This window comes from Thunnus maccoyii, chromosome 11, assembly GCF_910596095.1.
Source record: "Thunnus maccoyii chromosome 11, fThuMac1.1, whole genome shotgun sequence".
Taxonomy (NCBI): Eukaryota; Metazoa; Chordata; class Actinopteri; order Scombriformes; family Scombridae; genus Thunnus; species Thunnus maccoyii.
The window spans coordinates 9195343-9213512 of record NC_056543.1 but is presented as its reverse complement, the minus strand read 5'-3'; the positions used below and the strand labels follow the sequence as shown (position 1 = coordinate 9213512).

Sequence of the window (18170 nt, the reverse complement as noted above, 5' to 3'; positions counted from 1 at the left end):
GGTATGGCTGAGTCACACTCTCAAGGAGACTTTTTTTCTTTTGAAGTCTGACAGAAGTAAAACATTTAATGTTCTTTTCAAGATCCTCAAGAAACATTAGGAGCAACTTTTCTCTGGCACACCACAAAACAGCTGCAACACACACACACGCACACACACAGAATGTATTAAAAAAAAGCCCCTTTAGAAGCTATTAAGCAAGATTTGGACAGAGCATTTGTGACGCAAGTCAGCGATTTAGCTAAAAGGCCCCATGCAGACGGCACGGACACCTGCTTTCAGCAAAGACGCTGGCCCCCTGTCTCAACAGGTGGATTAAAAAACACGACTAGAGCGCAGTCCATGGAAAGGACAGCTCCATTGTCCATCTGCATTTGTGGTTCTGCAAAGAAGAAGTGACTTAAAGACATGGCTGCCTCTTCACTATTAAAAAAAAAGAAGCCTGAATTGATTTTGTCCTTTCAGTTTCACAATGGTTCATGCTGCTAATGAGTGACTTTCATTTTCGCGTCCGTGGTCTTTAGTAACTCACTAATCCTTTAATCTTTTATCTTGAATCCGACTTTAATCTTGACAATTAACTACACTTTGTGTGGATATAATACAGGGATAGAGTTTGGAGCGGTCAGATAACCTCTCCCAAATTTGCAGCGTGGCCGTGACTTGGAGACAGATTTTACTACAGAATGAATGCCAATAGCTTTCTGGCCTTTTATGGTGCATGTTCACTGATTAATGTCTGTCATTAATTCCCTTTTCTCAGCAGGTCTGTCTTCTGTGTGTCCTTGTGGACTTTTTAAATCTCTCGCAGCGTGACCAGATTAATTAAATTATCATTAAATCATACGTGTGGATTCATCGGGCTGAAGTGCACTTTGTTTTTTCCAAGTCTTTGTGATACTGTTGGGTCTGAATCTGGCTGCTTACTTACTGACGTTTTGATTCATACTGCATGTCTTAAAAATATTTTGAAAATCACTGTGAACTGTGTTTTATTGTTCTCTCAGTACTTTTTATTGTTATTAACTGATGTGGCATCTGGTGTATCAATACATCGAATTACCTTTCCCACCATGAAATATGGTTGTGTTCACAGAGCTTGGAAGTGTGTAAGCGACCTGTCCACTTATGGGGACATGGCACTGTCGATCATTTATTTTTAGAGCACCACCAGAGGCTCAGTGTCTTATGGTTCATCTGTCGTCAGGCAGCATAGATGGCCGCATGCCTCTGGTGTATGTTACCCACCCACCGGCCACAGACACACACAAAGACGGTTGACACAACATTTTAGGTATCGGTTTTTGTATTCATCCAGGAGTATCTGCACTGCAGCCAGCAGATGAACAGAATATCAGGTCTTTGGATCACGAGTCTTTTTTAACTGCTCTTTGACCTTTATAATGATCATCCAGAATGTGGCCATAACAGTTCCACAAATAAACATAACACTCCTTATTGAGTGACATTTTGGACATTTTGGAGTGCAATTTATGTAATATTATGTTTTTTTCAACCAGAACTGTGTCTGTGTTTGTCTGTTTTGTAGTTATAATGACCTGTATTCTCCTACTGTATGTTATTTCTATTAAGGATTACCAAGGAGGATACTGAGGACAAGTCCTCTATATTTTTCTGGGAATTGGGCATTGTAGCAGACAATTTTTTAAAAACATAACACATGTTGGATATTTCCTAGGTTGATTCCAACATTTTTAGACACAGTATATTTGAATTTTACTTATTTTAGGATAACAAAATAAATAAAGGGTGGTTTGTTTCCACATTAAAACTTTATTCCAAGTGTGGAGAAGGTTTTGAAACATGCTGACCTTCATGCTGAGGGAAAAAAAATAATACACAATTCAAAACAAAAAACTTCATAAAAATTAAGTAATCATTAAAAAATATATATATGTTTTTGTGACTGTTCAACATTTTCTGAAGGAGGAACTTTGGGGAGTTTTGCACATCTAAAATCCTAAAATCAAGAAAATGTTTCCTTTTAACATTTATTATCATTTTAATTAATTAATTAATTAGTTTGTTTATTTATTTTGCAATTAGTTTGCCTTTTATAAGATGTTGTAGCCACAGAAAAGCGGCTGTCTTGAGTCCAATCTGCTTCTGTTCAGACATTAAATCGTCGTTTCCCCTTTAAATGAGTCCAGCTGAGCGCAGTCAGGAAGTAACGCAGTGAGCTGAGCAGACACCGTCATCCACGCTGTCAACTTTGTTTATTTTGATGTCTCCTCTCTGATTTAGATCGTCGGGTTTCGGGGGGAAGTCAGTGTCAGTCCGCTGCCGAAATCGACCAATAAGTTTTGAGGTTGACGGTGTGACATTTCAGCAGCATGGCCGAGGGTCCAGAGACTGATGTTGACGAGCCGCCTGGTATCAGTTTCCCTCCGCTCATCACTGTTTCTGATCTGCCCAGTGCCACTGCTGCAGGTAACCATGGCTGAATCAGCTGTGAGCTACGATGATTCATCAGTCCTCAGGAGCATGTATCCTGCAAGTGCAGCCCATATGTGTGTGTATATGTGTGTGTGTGAGAGAGAGAATAACAAACTCAAATCCAGACAGGCTTTAATACGCATCACAGATATTACTGATGTGTTGTGTAGGGTGGCTCCTGCGTAATAAGGTGTGGCCCGTGGATTCAAAACAACATCTGTAGCTTCATTATTACAGAGGTCTGCACTCCTGCTAACACTCTATCTGCATTTTTTTGTAGTCATACTAATTATAGAGTTACAATAAATGGAGGAGAGTGACCGGAAGAGCTGTTTAGATAAATATGACTATAAGGGATGGACATCAGGGCTGCAGCTAAGGATTATTTTCATTATTAATGAATGTGTTCATTGTTTTCATGATTAATTGATTAGTTGATTGGTCTTTAAAATGGTGAAAAATGTCAATCATAATTTACTAAAGCCAAAGATGTCACCTGAAATGTTTTGCTTTGGTCTGAAAAACATCTACAGCCCAAAGATATTCAGTTTATTATCATTGAAGACTAAATAAAATCAGAAAATACTCAGATTTAAGAAGCTGGAACCAGAGATTTTTAGCATTTTTCCTTTAAAAAAAATTGCTTGAAATGTTTATGAGAATAGTTGGTGATTACATTTCTGACGATCAGCTAATTGTTGCGGCTCTAATAGACATAATAACAGAACACAATAGTTTAATTTATAAGTACATCTGGGAATTTAGACAAACCTTCAAGCTCAACTACATTTGGGAAGCCTGTGTTAAATTTCTAAGTAGACTGTGTCAGCCAGGCCTTGAGTCACATCTATGCTAAGTTTTTTAGGCGACGGCTTTGTACAGTAGTGTTGTATTAAATTGCTAATATACTAACCAGGTGTTCTGGTTACTGTGTGCACCTCCTGTCAGTCAGTAACGTATCACTGTGTGTGTCTTCCCACATTCAGAAGGGACTCTTGCACAGTTATGTAACCAAATGATGCAGCGAGAAAAAAAAGCGTGATCCACCAACCCTCCAACTAATTCATCAGGGCCTTTTGGTATTTTGAATATGCAGTCTAATTAAAAACTGTCAAGAAGGCAGGAGAGCATTAACTAGACTACAGCACATACAGTATGAAGCTTTTTTAATGATGTGATTTTGCTTTCTACAACAGTAAATTTAATCTTTTCTTGGTGACAAATTGCACAATAAGAACAGAAAAGACCAGCTTTGACAGTTCAGCTCCCCTAAATCTGTGTGTCCTCTCCAGGCCGAAACTTAAAGGAATGGCTCCAGGAGCAGTTCTGCGACAAGCCTCTGGAGCAGGATGACATGCGGCTCCACAACGCGGCCTACGTTGGGGATTTGGATACCCTGAGGAACCTGCTGCAGGAAGACGGCTTCAGACAGTAAGGGAGCATAATAATGAGATTATAAAATACACTTTTGTCAACAAAGTCACAAGGCGCTTTACTGGGAAAAGAATAAAGGAAACAATAAAAGCCAAATGCTAATTAAGGCGACTAAAAAACACAAAGCCACTACTGTTACACAGTCTGCATGGTGAAGGGAGTTCATTGTACTGTAAGTAGAGAGACAAGACAGACGGAAAGAGAAAAGGTAGATAATGTTTCAACATCTCTGCTTTACATAAAGCTTTCTTAGATTACTGAATGTGTCCAACAACAAGGAGTTTTAACATATCCTTTACAACATTTTTAGTTATTTTGTTTTTGTTTTTAGGGGTTTACAATAATCTGTATCCGTATAATCTGTAACACTGTTGTACTGCAGAGCTGGCAGCTTTTGTCCAGAGAGTGTTCATGTGTGGCACCAAGTGGTTTGTGGTTTCTGTGCAGTGTTGAGTGACAGCTTGAGAGACACAGGATATGTCCTTAAACATCCCCACCACAGAACATTCTTACACTGCATAACAGAGGCCATGTGCTGGGTGTTGTTCTCTTCATCACTCAAAAGTATCAAAGCGTGCTTCAGTGCTTTGAAATTGGTGGCCACAGCAGGGATCATGCACAGAAACTCTTCACACTGGAGTTAGTGGCAGGCTGTCTGCATAGAGGTACTGGAAGTGTCAGAGTCTGGAACAACCCAGAGAGACACACAAAGGACCACCTCATAGTGGTCATCACACATTTAACCCCAATCCCACAGTGGTTGTATGCTCCAGTCATACTTGCTCTGTGTCCACACCCAGCAAACCCATTATTACTGGCTTAAGTCAGTTCATCTCCACTCCACATGGTTTACAACATGCTTCAATAAAATAGGTTTTACCCCATTGGGTTTGCCCTGCCCTGCCAACTTGGCTGAGGCAGTAGTGTTGAAGGCAGTATAATTTAGCAGGTAGTTGTGGTACATATTTTAGTTTCTGTTGACAGCACAGCAATGATATTTTTAAGGCTTTGGTTTAAATTATTGTTTTTGCATACATTTGTGTGGCTGCAAATCCTCTTTATTCCAGTGAAAGTGTATTGTACATTTATGTAAACATTGCTCAAATCCAATATGTTGGATCTAAGTCTACAACCTCTCATTTCTCTTCTTTGGTGTCAGGCGTATCAATGAGAAGTCTGTGTGGTGTTGTGGCTGTCTTCCTTGCACCCCTCTGCGGATTGCAGCCACAGCAGGCCACGCTCCGTGCGTGGCCTATCTGATCGCCCAGGGTGCCGAGGTGGATCTAGTTGATGTAAAAGGCCAAACAGCCCTGTACGTAGCTGTGGTTAACGGTCACCTGGACTGTGTCCGGATCCTTCTTGAAGCTGGAGCTGACCCCAACGGAAGCCGCCACCACCGTAGTACCCCGCTGTACCACGCTGCACGGGTGGGAAGGCTGGACATACTGCAGGAGCTCATCAGGTGAGGTTAGGAGAGGATCAGAATAAAACCTGGATGTACTGGGTTGGTGATCTGTAGCTGTACAAGCATCTCAAATTAGATTTTTTTTCTCATATATGGGTCATGAGTACAGTGAACTATAGCTGCAACGATTAGTTGATTAACGACTTAGTCGATATATAGAAAATTAATCAGCAACTATTTTGATAATTGATTAATCATTTCAGTCATTTGTCAAGCAAAATACTGATTTCAGCGTCTTAAATGATTTGATGCTTTTCTATGTCATATATGACTGAATTTAATATTTAGGTTTTGGACAGTTGGTCGGACAAAACAGGCAAATTGAAGACATCACTGTGGGCTTAGAGAAATTGTAAATGGTATTTTTCTCTATATATCTTTCCACTAAACGATTATCGAGAAAATTATTGGCAGATTAATCAATAATGAAAATGATCATAGTTGCAGCCCTAGTGTGACAAATGTGGTCACATGTACAATGTCAGTAAGTGAGAACAATGTTAAAAAACAGATTTAAAGAACTTTTTCCTGCTGTTTTGATTGTGAGACATTTGCTGTATATTGCAGCGTACTAACAATTTGAAAGTTACAACTTTTGTTTTTTTTTCTTTTGGTCATCAACCTATGAATATTAACTTCACAAAGAATATCAGCAAATTGAAAATTACATTACTGTTAATCACTGTTTTCCTCTCCATGATTAAAAAAAGTCTATCTTCAGCCTTCACTCTTCTTGTTTAGAGACGTTTTTATTTTATGTCAATGCAGTGTATTGTGATGAAGGTGTCATCATTTTGGTTCACTGCTAGCTGTATGTTGTCATATTTTCCACTGCTTCAGGCTGCTTAGGTTATTTCCTGGCTTTTTTTTAAAGGCTTCTTTTATCTTTTGCACAAAAACAAATCTTTCCAGTCCCATCAGTCAACAACAGCAGCCCACATGGGACATAAGTCACATTGACACTTGAATATCTCACAAGACAAACAATCTGAGAAGACTCAAATACCAAAAACTGTCATGAGCATGTCTTCCCGACATCTTTAATTTCATGAGGACTGTATGAGCTTTCAAAGAAATTCTTACTCACATATTTCCAAACCGCAATTTATGGGCTTAAATCTGGATTGTTACATACTGTGTCATCATCCTTAAGAAGTCCTCTGGGGTATTATATTAAGATGATTTTCTCTGCAGTCAACCACTATAATTTCCTCAGATGTCTCCATGATTAAAATAAAGTTTAACGGTAACTGTGGTTGCCCCTTCCAGGTTCAAAGCTGATGTTGACATGGATCACCAGCTGGGTCCCCGGCTCCTCTTAAGTGCCCGCACCCTCAACACATTAGTGGTGTGTCCTCTCTACATCAGTGCTGCCTACCACCACCTCCACTGCTTTCGGGTGCTGCTCCAGGCTGGCGCTCAGCCTGACTTCAACTACACTGGGCCTGTTTGCCATGAGGCTCTGACCCGTGGCCTGGCCTCCTGCCTGCTGGATGCAGTGCTGCGACATGGATGTGAGGTGGCCTTCATCCACTTGCTGCTGGACCACGGGGCTAACCCGGCCCTCGTGCCCTGGGAGTCGGAGTTTGAAGCTCCTAGCCGGCGGAAGGTCGATCCAGAGGCACTCAGGGTCTTTCTGGAGGCGCGGAGTGAGTAAAAATAATACATGGGGGAAAAAATCTGTGAATGTGCAGATGTCAGTGAAGACTGATATGTTCCTAACCAGTAGTTGTGCAAGGAAGGATTTTATACAGAGCCAGAGGCATTCGGGAGATCGTTGAGGAGAAATCCCAGCAGGCACTGAGAAAAAATCACATCACGATGCAGTATAGAATTCTAATAAATATGTATACTTTTTAAAATATAAAAAAATAAAAGGTTTGCACATGGGAGGCACTGTAGACAGGTTGCCTTGTTTTTTAATGTCAAGGCTTCATCCCCGTGAGTCTCTCTCAGCCCTGTAAAGAGTAAATAATCTCTTGGAGCGATGCCCTACTTAAAGGACCAGTGTTTAGGATTGAGTGTCATCTAGCAGTGAGGTTGCAGATTGCAACCAACTGAATACCCCTCCCCTCACCCTCCGCTTCTAAGCGTGTAGGAACCTACGGTGGCCGTAAAACTCATGAAAAATGCGAAAGACCCTCTCTAGAGCCATTGTTTGGTTTAACCATTCTGGGCTACTGCAGATACATATGGTGCGACATGGTGGGCTCCGTGGAAGAGGACCCACTCCCTATGTAGATATAGAGGGCTCATTTTAAGGTAACAAAAACATAACAATTCTTATTTTCATGGGATTAAACACTAATTAAAATATACTTATGAATGTTATATTCCATTTCTGCTGTTCTGCTAGATGCCACTAACATCTACACACTGGACCTTTAACATTCATACCTAAACACTGCCTATCCACAACCTTCTAGTGATGTACAATTGATTTTTTTTTTCACAGAAGACATTTTGACATGTCAGAGTCAGTGGAATTCAGTTTATTCAGTAGAATGAAAAAAGAAGTGTCCATGGTATGGACTTCCTGATAACATCCCCACAATGCAATGTGTTGCATTTTATAGATGTTTTCAAGTACACAGGACATGATGTTAAAATCCAAAGTGCCACCTCTTTAACTCCCGTGCTCCCAGTATCGAAACACTGACCTGCTCTATCCAATCCAATGTTGAGAAAGTCTGGGTAGACATGTCTTTGGGGTTGTCAAGTGGGCTCCTACTTTCACCAACGTTTCGCGGACTGGGCCTATGACGTCCCCAGTAGGCTTAGCGGTGCATCCCATAACCACCCCCCTCTGCATCTGCCTATCCAGCTTATTTGGAAGACCGGTTGAAGTCTTTCCTCTTCAGCCAGAGCCACTGGCTACTCCGCTCTGCCACCTTATTTCCTTGATGGCCTGGCATAGGGCTTGTCCACTGCTCCCCAGATCCCTCATCAGCTGATGTTGCCACGAAGCCCCAACATCCAATTTCTACTGGGCAGATCTTTGCTCTCCAGGCCTTCTGTTCTGCCTCCACTGCAAGCTGTGTATATCGCAGTGTCGTTTTTTTGAAGGCTTCCTGCACAGATTCCTCCCAAAGGACTGTGAGCTCCACAAAGTACACCATGCGCTGAGAGATGGACCACAGGACCAGACCAGGCCTCAGGTTGGTGATGGCTATCATGGAACTATGCTTACAGGGCTGTAATCCACTGGCCCATGTCCACCAGCATCTGCCAGTCCCAGGCTGCGTCCAGCTGTCCAAACCTGGTCCTTGGTGGAATGTTCCGTTGTCTTTGTTCCCCTTCCCGAACAAAGGCAATTGACATAACTGCGTTGGTTGTTCTGGGCAGCAAGGCATTGTTGGTTGTTCGTCTGCTTTCCAGAGTTGCTGACAGACACTTGAGCACTTGATTGTGTCTCCAGGTGTACCACCCTTAGGAGAGGTTCACTTTACATCTGGTGGGGATGTGTCTAAGTGAAGCTGTTGAACACAAGGGGTATGATGGATCTTTGCCCAGCCATTGGTTGAGATTTTCAGGGGTAGGAAGGACATCGTAGGTTGCTCGAATGAGGAAACTTATCCTAGTTGACTTCATCTCCTACATGTCCTTCCAGCTGATCTACTATTTTTCCACACTGTCCCATCTCATCCACTGGCCCTGTTTAGATTGCTTTGGCACATCTACTCGACTCCTCCAGTCAGGGGATTTCAGCCATGACCAACTTCCGCTGCTCTAGTGAGGATGCCTTGTTCCAGCAAGGTTGTTTTCCGCCAAGCCACAAGCCACTTCTTCCGTGTTGGACCTGGCCCAGGAGGTCGCCATGGTGGAGAGCAGATTTTGCCTGCTGTGCCTCATTCTTAGCCGTCCACTTCTTTCCTGTTGGGGCAGCAGCTCGGATCACAGTGCCCCTTGATTTTGCCAAGGTCAACTCTAGCCTCACTCTAGTGCATTTGATGTGAAACTACTGTTAACCTTTGCACACCTGTCATCACTGACAGGTGTGTAAAATATAATAACAGGGGAGTGATTTCACAGTCACACTAATGGCCTACTGGGACACTTCAATAGAATGGCCGTTATTAAGATTATTAGTAACATTTGTCCTTTTCCTACTATAACAGGTCAAAATATCTCCTGTGAAAAAAGCCTATGGCACATCTGCAGTATTTGTTCAAAGAAGGACAGCATTACTTGTTGTCTTTTCCACTTTATAGTTGTCTCATTTCAGGGAATTCAGCTCATAAATGTTCATAAAAAATCTGTTTTCTCAGCTGGTGAAACTTATTTTAGAAGCAGTTAGAATTACACAATCATTATTTCTCATTGTTTTTTGACAGCTGAGACCATAAAAGTTCAAAACTTGACATGACTCACAGCATAAATGTCAAAGAAAAAATTTAAAAAGGTTCCTCTTTAATTGAGTGATAATCTGCATAAATACCACATGTTCATTTTAGCCATCTTCATGTATCTGTACACTGTTGCACTGTTGCAGCTGCTGAGTAGATCTTCATTTTTCTTTTCTCAGGATGCCCTCGTAGGCTGACACACCTGTGTCGGATCAGGATCCGAAGAGCAATGGGCAAAAGCCGTCTAAACCACATACCGTCATTACCACTACCACAACCCATCAAGAACTTCCTGCTTCACCAAAACTGACACGCCCTCTCTTCTTCTTCAGAGCTACACCAACCTTAACTTTGTCAATCTCAAAGACAAGCCATAGGATACAGTCTTTTGTGATCCCGGTTCACTAATTGCTTATTATTTTCTAATAATAAACAGTTAATAATGTTCTTTTTCAAATATTTTGAAATTCAGAGATATGTAATACTCCTTCATATCTTCCTATTACTATAATAATTTATTGCACTTATCAGAGAAACCTTAATATGTCCTGACTTGTGGTAACTGTATATGTATTCTCAATGTTAGCGAATACCAACTCTTGGACAGAGCGAGTGGCAAAATGATGAAATTACTGATACTGTATATCACCTACATTATAAGTGATCAGTAATGAAAAGTGCAAGAAACAGCAAATCAAATCAATCCTGGATCCTAACTGAAAAACGTGTAAGACGGAGAAATTTAACATATTTGGTCTAATCAGTGACACATGTGTCAGCATCATTTGTAGAGAGGGAGAGGGAGATTTGTAGAAACACTGAATAAGCACATTTTACCAAACTTCACGTGACAGTGATATTGGTTGAAAAGTGAATTTTATGCTGAATATAATAACTTTATATTTATTACCCTGAAAGCTGCTGTAAGTCTATTAAGTTCATTTCTATTGTGCCTGTCTGCTGCTCAGCTTTTTTTTCTCTCATGCATTTCTACTGTTCAATGCGATATCTCACTGTATTTTGCTTTGTACATCTCATCTTTACTTGCATACAGTAAATGTGCAATAATCCTATATTCTCTCCTGTATGTTTTTTTTTATAAACTAAAACTACATGGGAGAGCTTCTACACCACCAGAAAGCAGAGAGATTCTTCAAAAGTAAGATCACTTTCCATGCTTCCTGTTCTGTTAGCCATCTCCTTGAGTGACCATGAGAGAATTATTCCTTCTCTTTTCCTCACAACCCATTCCAAGATCTGTTATAGTACAAATATATCCCAGCCAGTGTCATGGACAGAATCTCTGGAGCTCAGTTAAATCCAGTGAGAGAAAATCACCTCTCTGTCAAAATGAGGGCAACACAAACCGCAGATGGTGCAGGCTTTTGATCCAGCAAGCATATTAGTAGTTAATCAGCTCTTGAGGGAAATTCCCGTCATATACTGTTTATGTATGTATTCTTTTTACAGGTTTATACCCAGGGTAGGTGTTTAGGTTTCCTGCCACTGGAGTCACATGTGAAATGCCTCTGGCCTAGGACTGAATCCCACCAGAGAGTTTCCAAAAATGTGTTTCTACTCTCCAAGTAAATACAACAAAAATAGTAGGTGAGCGGACTGTCTCTGTTAATATTGAAGACTTGTTCAAATCAAGTCAAGTCAAGTCAATTTTATTTACATAGTGCCAAATCATAACAGAAGTTCTCTCAGGACACTTTTCACATAGAGACATCCGTCAGTCCGCAGCTGAAGGTCACCTGTGAGACGAGAAAGCACAAAACAACAGAGAAGATGCCAAGTCAGTAACATGCATTAATAGTACATGAATGCACGCAGATGGAGAGGGAGAGGAAGAGAGAGGAGATCAGTGCATCATGGGAAGGCCCCCGGCAGTCTAGGCCTACAGCAGCATAACTAGGGGCTGATCCAAGGTGAGCCTCAGCCAGCTCTAACTGTAAGTATTATCAAAAAAGAAAGTTTTAAGCCTATTCTTAAATGTAGAGAGGGTGTCTGTCTCCCGAACTGAAACTGGAAGATGGAAGCCTGATAGTTGAAGGCTCTGCCCATGAGTTCTTTAAGATATGATGGTGCCTTTTTGTAGTTTTTGTCAGTACACATGCAGCAGCATTGTGGACCAGCTAGAGAGTCTTTAGAGACTTGTTGGGGCAGCCTGATAATAAGGATTTGCAATAATCCAGGCTAGAAGTAACAAATGCTTGGACTAGTTTTTCTGCATCTTTTTTGAGACAGGATGTGCCTGATTTTTGCAATGTTATGTAGATGAAAAAAGGCAGTCCTTGAAATTTGATTTATGTGGGAGTTAAAGGACATATCCTGATCAAAGATAACCCAGATTCCTTACAGTGGTGCTGGAGGCCAGGGTAATGCCATCTAGAGTAGCTGTATCATTAGATAATGTATTTCTGGGGTGTTTAGGGCCACACACAAGAACTTCAGTTTTGTCTGAGTTCACTATTTAGGCCAAGAATCTTAAGATCAAGACAGGTCATGAAAAGTCATGACAGACAGCTTTTTCTTAATGACAGAATTTGGTTTCGTCATTATGGTTCGGGTGTTGTTTTTTAACCCAGCTTCTCCCTGTTGTCCCGTAATTTGTGATTGTTTCTAAAGGGAGTAATAAAATTGAATACGAGGTTGATACAGCTCTAAATGGGGACATTTATTTTTGTTATGAAACTGATAAATGGGCCAGGATGTCATAATGGTTGAGAAAACCACATTTTGGTGAAAACCCAACTGGCCCCATGGAAAATGCAGAGCCTGGGAACCCTGAGTGGAAGCAGCATGGAGCACAACAGCAGAGGGAGATGAGGGCCTTCTATCCAAAAAAGTCTGGCAAAGACTGGGTTTTCTGTCTAAATAACCCATGGGTGGAATTAAAGGGGACGTATCATGCACATTTCCAGGTCTATATTTATATTCTGGGGCTCTACTGGAATATCTTTACAATTCAAAAAAATATTTTTTTATCTTATACGGGTCTTTTATGCAGCCCCTGACTTCCACCTCTGTCTGAAACAGGACGTTTTAGTTCCTGTCGCTTAAAGGCCCCTCCCCCTCCCAATGAGCCCACTCTGTTCTGGTTGGCCATCTTCCGAAAGCTGCGTCTCAGCCGACTTCCAAGGGGCTCTGGAGGCTACGTAAACAAACAGTAGTAGTAGGATTTCACTTATTTTTCTCGTACTTTGTTCAAAATGGAAACGTACATGTTCAAGCCCGAATCCGATCCAGAATATGCGAGTAGACGACGCAAACAAACCACGGAACAACCTTAGGTACAATGTTAGCAACAAAGGCTACAGCTGTTTGGGGGCATGTACATATAATCTGATGTCATCATATCAACAGAGAGTTCAGAGCAGGTTGAAGTCCCGGCTAGTGACTTTCAGGAATAATTTTTTACATATGTTCACCTCAAGTTTGGGAACTTTGACCATGTTTAACAAAGACATCCGACAACAGTATAAAAATAACAGAAAATGACAAAAAGCTTTATATGTTCCCTTCATGCAAACGTGTTTCATACTGTAGTGAGTGTGAATGAGTGTGTGTGTGTGTGTGTGTATGGATTTGAACAAAAGCTTGTGACTGAAATCAATGATTTGTTATACAGGTTTGACCACTTTAAAGATGAAATATTGTGCTCCTCCAAAAATTATAATCTTGTCTAGAATATAACTATGTCTAGAAACAGCAAACATGGGAGGGTAAAATTCACTATTGGAATCTACAAATGAACTAGACTTAATATAATAAATCTGATTAAATAACTTAAAAACAATGAAAATATCCACCGTTAACCTGTCCCAGGTGGATAACACTGCCAGTCCAATGTGCATGTTTATCATGGACAAAACTGGACAACTGTTACCATGATGTCTCTAGATGGCACTGTCTTCCTTTCAAGCATGGCAGATATCTCTGTATCTCTCACCATCTCTCTCCCCCTTCCCTCACTCTCTTTCCTCACAGTCTCTCTTTCTTTTTTTCTCATCACTGCCTTTGTCTCCCTTTCTTTCTTTCTTTTACAATTTCTTTGTTTCTTTCCATCTCTCTCCATCAGCCTTTCCTGAGTTTGGAACAGAGGATTCAGCATCTGTCCTCAAGGGCTTCATCCTTTCAGAACGCATTTCAGCTAGTCTTTCATTAACAGAACACAAACAAGACACAGTATGAGCCCCTTTGCACCAGTGCAGAGTGAAGCAGAGACTGGACAGTTGGTAAACCACTATCTTCCTGTGGGGAGTTTCCATTGCGAGAGGCCTCTCTTTCAAGTCAAACTTATTTTATGTTGCCATTCATTTGGGGAAGGCGCTCTGTTTATTGTACGTCCACTGTGAATAAATTCATTATAGTTGTTTGAAAGAGTTTGATGTGAAAGATATCGCTACAGAAGAAAAAAAACAACTCTTGGAAAATTACACTTTTTAAAGCAAAGGTGGTTCTCTTTCACAGACTCAGTCCTCTTTTGAAGGCTTAATGTTTAATGTCAGGAAGTCTTTTTTTTTTATTGGTGACTGATTTGTACATAACAACTTCAAATCATGATCAACATTAACAGTATTTTAACACTAAAGTGATTTTCTTTGGTCATGCCTTTGAAAGAAAAGAGAAACAGTGATGGTAAATGGTTTATTTCCTCAGAAAATCACTGGGAGTCTGGAAAAGCTGAATGGTGTTGTTCATTCCACAGTTTATTTGCACCACAAACTGCAATCAAAATCTCAACAGCCTCTTCTAATACCACCACAGTGTTCCGCTTCAACTGGGGACCAGCCTGCAAAGTGATGTTAAATGCTGTGCAGCTAACGTTTTAGGAGGCTGATCTCTTCACAGGGCGACCACAGCTTTTAGACCTGGATTAAAGGTTTTTTTCCATGGAACTGGTGTTTTCATATAAAATTCTTTTGGTGTGTGCGTGCGTGTGAGTGTCATGAATATGTTAGTGGTGTTTGTTTAACAAGTATAGACTATGTGCGTAAGACCGAAAGGACAACATTTTGTTTGTTTACATCAAAACTCTCCGGTAAATTGCTTAACAGTTCCACCACGATCACTTTGTGTCTACTTTATCAGGCTGCCTGCTCTCCTGCACTTGCATTACCATTTGGTAATTGCCACGTGCTTTAATTTGAATGATCTCATTCCTCAGGCGCTCCGGAACTCTTAGTTTCCTCCAATGATCACATCACTGCGTGTTTACTGCTGCCACACACACACACACGAACACACACACAGGTATTATGCGTCTGACCCAATGCAATTAGAGCTTTAGGGGTTGAAGCTCCTTTCGTTGCCACACAGTAAGAGCGGTGGACTCGGTCTAAACATATAACCGTCTAACGTGACTCATATTTGAGAAGAAAAAAAAAACAGGGAGATGACATGAAACTGAGTTTGTCGTTAAGCGGTCCAAGAAAAACAGCTTCTTTCCGTTTGAGCTCGTGTCAGATCAGTTAAACATGAAAACTTGGGTGTGGATGAATGAGTCTGAAAATATTGATCATTTTTCATTTTTCGTGTCTTAGTGTAACTCTGCACATGTGGATTAGAACCGCACGTCCGGAAGCACTTTTCCTCTATTAAGGCCGTCTTGCTCTATAAACTATTCAATCAGTGCTCTGGTGCAACACACACAGGGAATTCCTTCATCTTTATTGATATAATTAAGGAGTATATGGTTGGAAATATTGAAAGAATCTTAACTTATAAAAGTGTGTTTTAATTAAAAACCTCAGAGCGGCTTAATGAGTCTTAATTTGACTGTTTTCCAAAGGAGCCGGTAGTCTTGAAATGTGGCAAGGGCAGGAAGGATGTGAAGTGATTGCTTCTGTAATTACTGTCGCAGTCTGTAACTTGGCTCTTATATACTTAATTAGTTCCCTCTCATTTAAGGGATATTCAGTTATTGCGTGTGTAATACAGCTCGTCTCGTATGGTCTGCCTTTCAAGAACAATGAAGCTTTAGAAACTAAGAGGAAAAAGTTTGAACACAGCTGTGATTAGTGTAAAGTCTTTAAAAAGTGAAATATTGTATTAGATCAATATTATCCATATCCATGACATTAGCGGTGATGATTGGAAATGAGAAGTGGACTCTGTGCCTGGTGTGGAAAAAAGATCTAATGTGACTGGCTGGTTTCTCTCTTCTTGACCTGTATAATACTTTACTAATTAGACATTATATAACATCATCAGTTCATTATGATCCAAACTATGGTAACTGGAATTGGAGCATGATGAAAAATGTGCTGGTTAAACATCTAACCAAGCAGCTTTACAGGTAACGTGAAGCCACAATGTTCAATGATTATATAATTCTAAAAGTAGTGTAAGTTTAAGCTTCTAAAGTGCACATAGTTTTAAACCATTGCTTAACAGCGTTGCTTTAAGGATGTCAATGTCGTTCTTTTGATTGGTTGGTCGCTCCACCACTTAGGTCCAGACTGAAGTATCTCAAAAACAGATCAGTTTTTCATGTAATGTTGTACAGACATTCATGGTCCCCAGAGGATGCGTCATCATGATGTTCACTTCTGTGATTTTTTGAAATTTCTCAACAACTACTGGATGGATTGCTAATACGTTAGGTGCACACAGTCATGTTCCCCTCAGGGTGAATTGTAATAACTTTGGTAATCCCTTAATTTTTCACATTTTTCACTCCATTGTTAGGTCAATCAAACATTCGTCAAAACGCATGCCATTCCCATCAGCCTCAGCTGTGTTTGGTGGTAATTAGCAAATGTTAGCTTAATTGCTAACACACTAAACTAAGATGTGGAACATGGTAAACATTATACCTGTTCAGCATCAGCATGTTAGCATTGTCATTGTGAGCATGTTAACATGTTGTTAGATATTTCTGTGCCTAAGTAAAGTCTCACAGAGCAGCTAGCATGGCTAAACACTCATAGTCTGGTGAATGTGTTAAAAAAAAACAACTTTAAGTTCAGTGTTAGGAGTCTTGTCTCTGTGAAGATTCTCAGTCATTCAGGTCTTGGATTATATCCAAAAGTATTGAGTCAAGAGCAAATGGAGTTATTGTAGATTCTTGAAGACGTTTTGCCTGTAAACTTTCAGATGAGAGGCTTTTGGGTTAGGAGTCTCTCTATTCTATCATTCATGTCAGTCTTCACTGTTTTATTTGAACATAGTACATAAAAACACTGAAATATACAGATGTGATGAACCTGTTGACATCTATATGCTGTCTTCCCATGAGCATGGGAAGTTGACAGATTGTTGCTCTGCTGTATGTCAAAATGCAAAGTTTAGGAACAAACAGTTCTTTTTCTTTTTTTTTGCTGTGTATCTGAGTTGGTGAGCCGGGGGACCAGTTAATGGCAGCATGACAATGTCCATTACACCAAACTACCCATGTTTAATTACTTCCGTAGAGCCTAGTTGCTCATGGGAAGGATTTTCCGCCACTGAGAAGATCCAGTGGTTAGGAGTCTGAAGGGATGTCTTGGATGGGGAACAAAGCTGTGGAGCTATCGTGGACGGCAGGGTGAGGGGGACTGTGGGTTGGGGTGGAGGTGGGTGGATTGCGGGGTCCTGTCCTCCTCCTCTTTCTCCTCCTCCTCCTTGTCCCCCTCACAAAAAGAACCAGGAACCATTGGGCAGCTTCCCAAACCACTGCCTGACAACAACATGGGCAAGAAGAAACCCCAGTTAAACAGAAGAGAGGAGAAGAGGAAGAGAGTCATTCAGTGGCCACCACTGTGGGAATGTTGTAAACTGTGCTTTCCTGAGGCCTTGGGAATCCCACACCAGAGCTGGAACCTGCGGGCATGGAAAACGGGGCCTGCCTCCCCCGAGAGAGGAAATGTCAGTTACAGAACAACATCACTTGATCACTTGGCGTGGGGGAGCTGGCAGTGACGCACTCTCTTCACTGTAAAATCGGAGGGGGGGGGGGCAGACTGATACAATACAAAATCTAAACATCAAAATACTGACATGAGATTTGTTGAGAAATGTATAAAAAAAACACATTGAAGACTGAATCAGTTGCTGCACTGTGCACTTTTAACTTGTAGGTCTTGGAAAAACAAACAAACTGCTTTGTCACTTATGAAAACACAAATGCCGGATTATAATGAACTAACTTATTCCTAATTTACCATCCAATGTTCATCTTCACACCATAATCTGCTAAGACCCAAGACAAACTGGGCAACTGCACAGTTCTGTGTAGCAGTGACCTGTTGCAAATTAGTTTGGTAACTACAGCATGTTAAACAAAAATGGTAAGGACCTTACAGGCACCCACATTTTTACTGATAGCCCTGAGGCCCCGCTGGTCAGAGGGGTCCTGTGTCAGTTTTTGCTGACATTATGGTCACAAGGTAAATATTCAGCATTCAGAGTATTTTGTGTTTACTCAAACTACCACAAATACTTGGGCTCGTGGCATAAAATAACAAATCTGCCATGTGTAG

General features: G+C 40.9%; 1 protein-coding gene across 1 annotated transcript; it reads left to right on the top strand.

The window, feature by feature from the left end:
- The first annotated feature begins 2161 nt into the window (after nucleotides 1-2161).
- On the top strand, nucleotides 2162-10775 carry asb1 (ankyrin repeat and SOCS box containing 1). Its single transcript, XM_042426697.1, has 5 exons — nucleotides 2162-2451; nucleotides 3750-3888; nucleotides 5051-5353; nucleotides 6626-7005; nucleotides 9882-10775. The coding sequence occupies exons 1-5, from the start codon at nucleotides 2355-2357 to the stop codon at nucleotides 10010-10012; spliced, it is 1050 nt and encodes a 349-aa protein (XP_042282631.1). The 5' UTR covers nucleotides 2162-2354; the 3' UTR covers nucleotides 10013-10775.
- Nucleotides 10776-18170: the final 7395 nt, after the last annotated feature.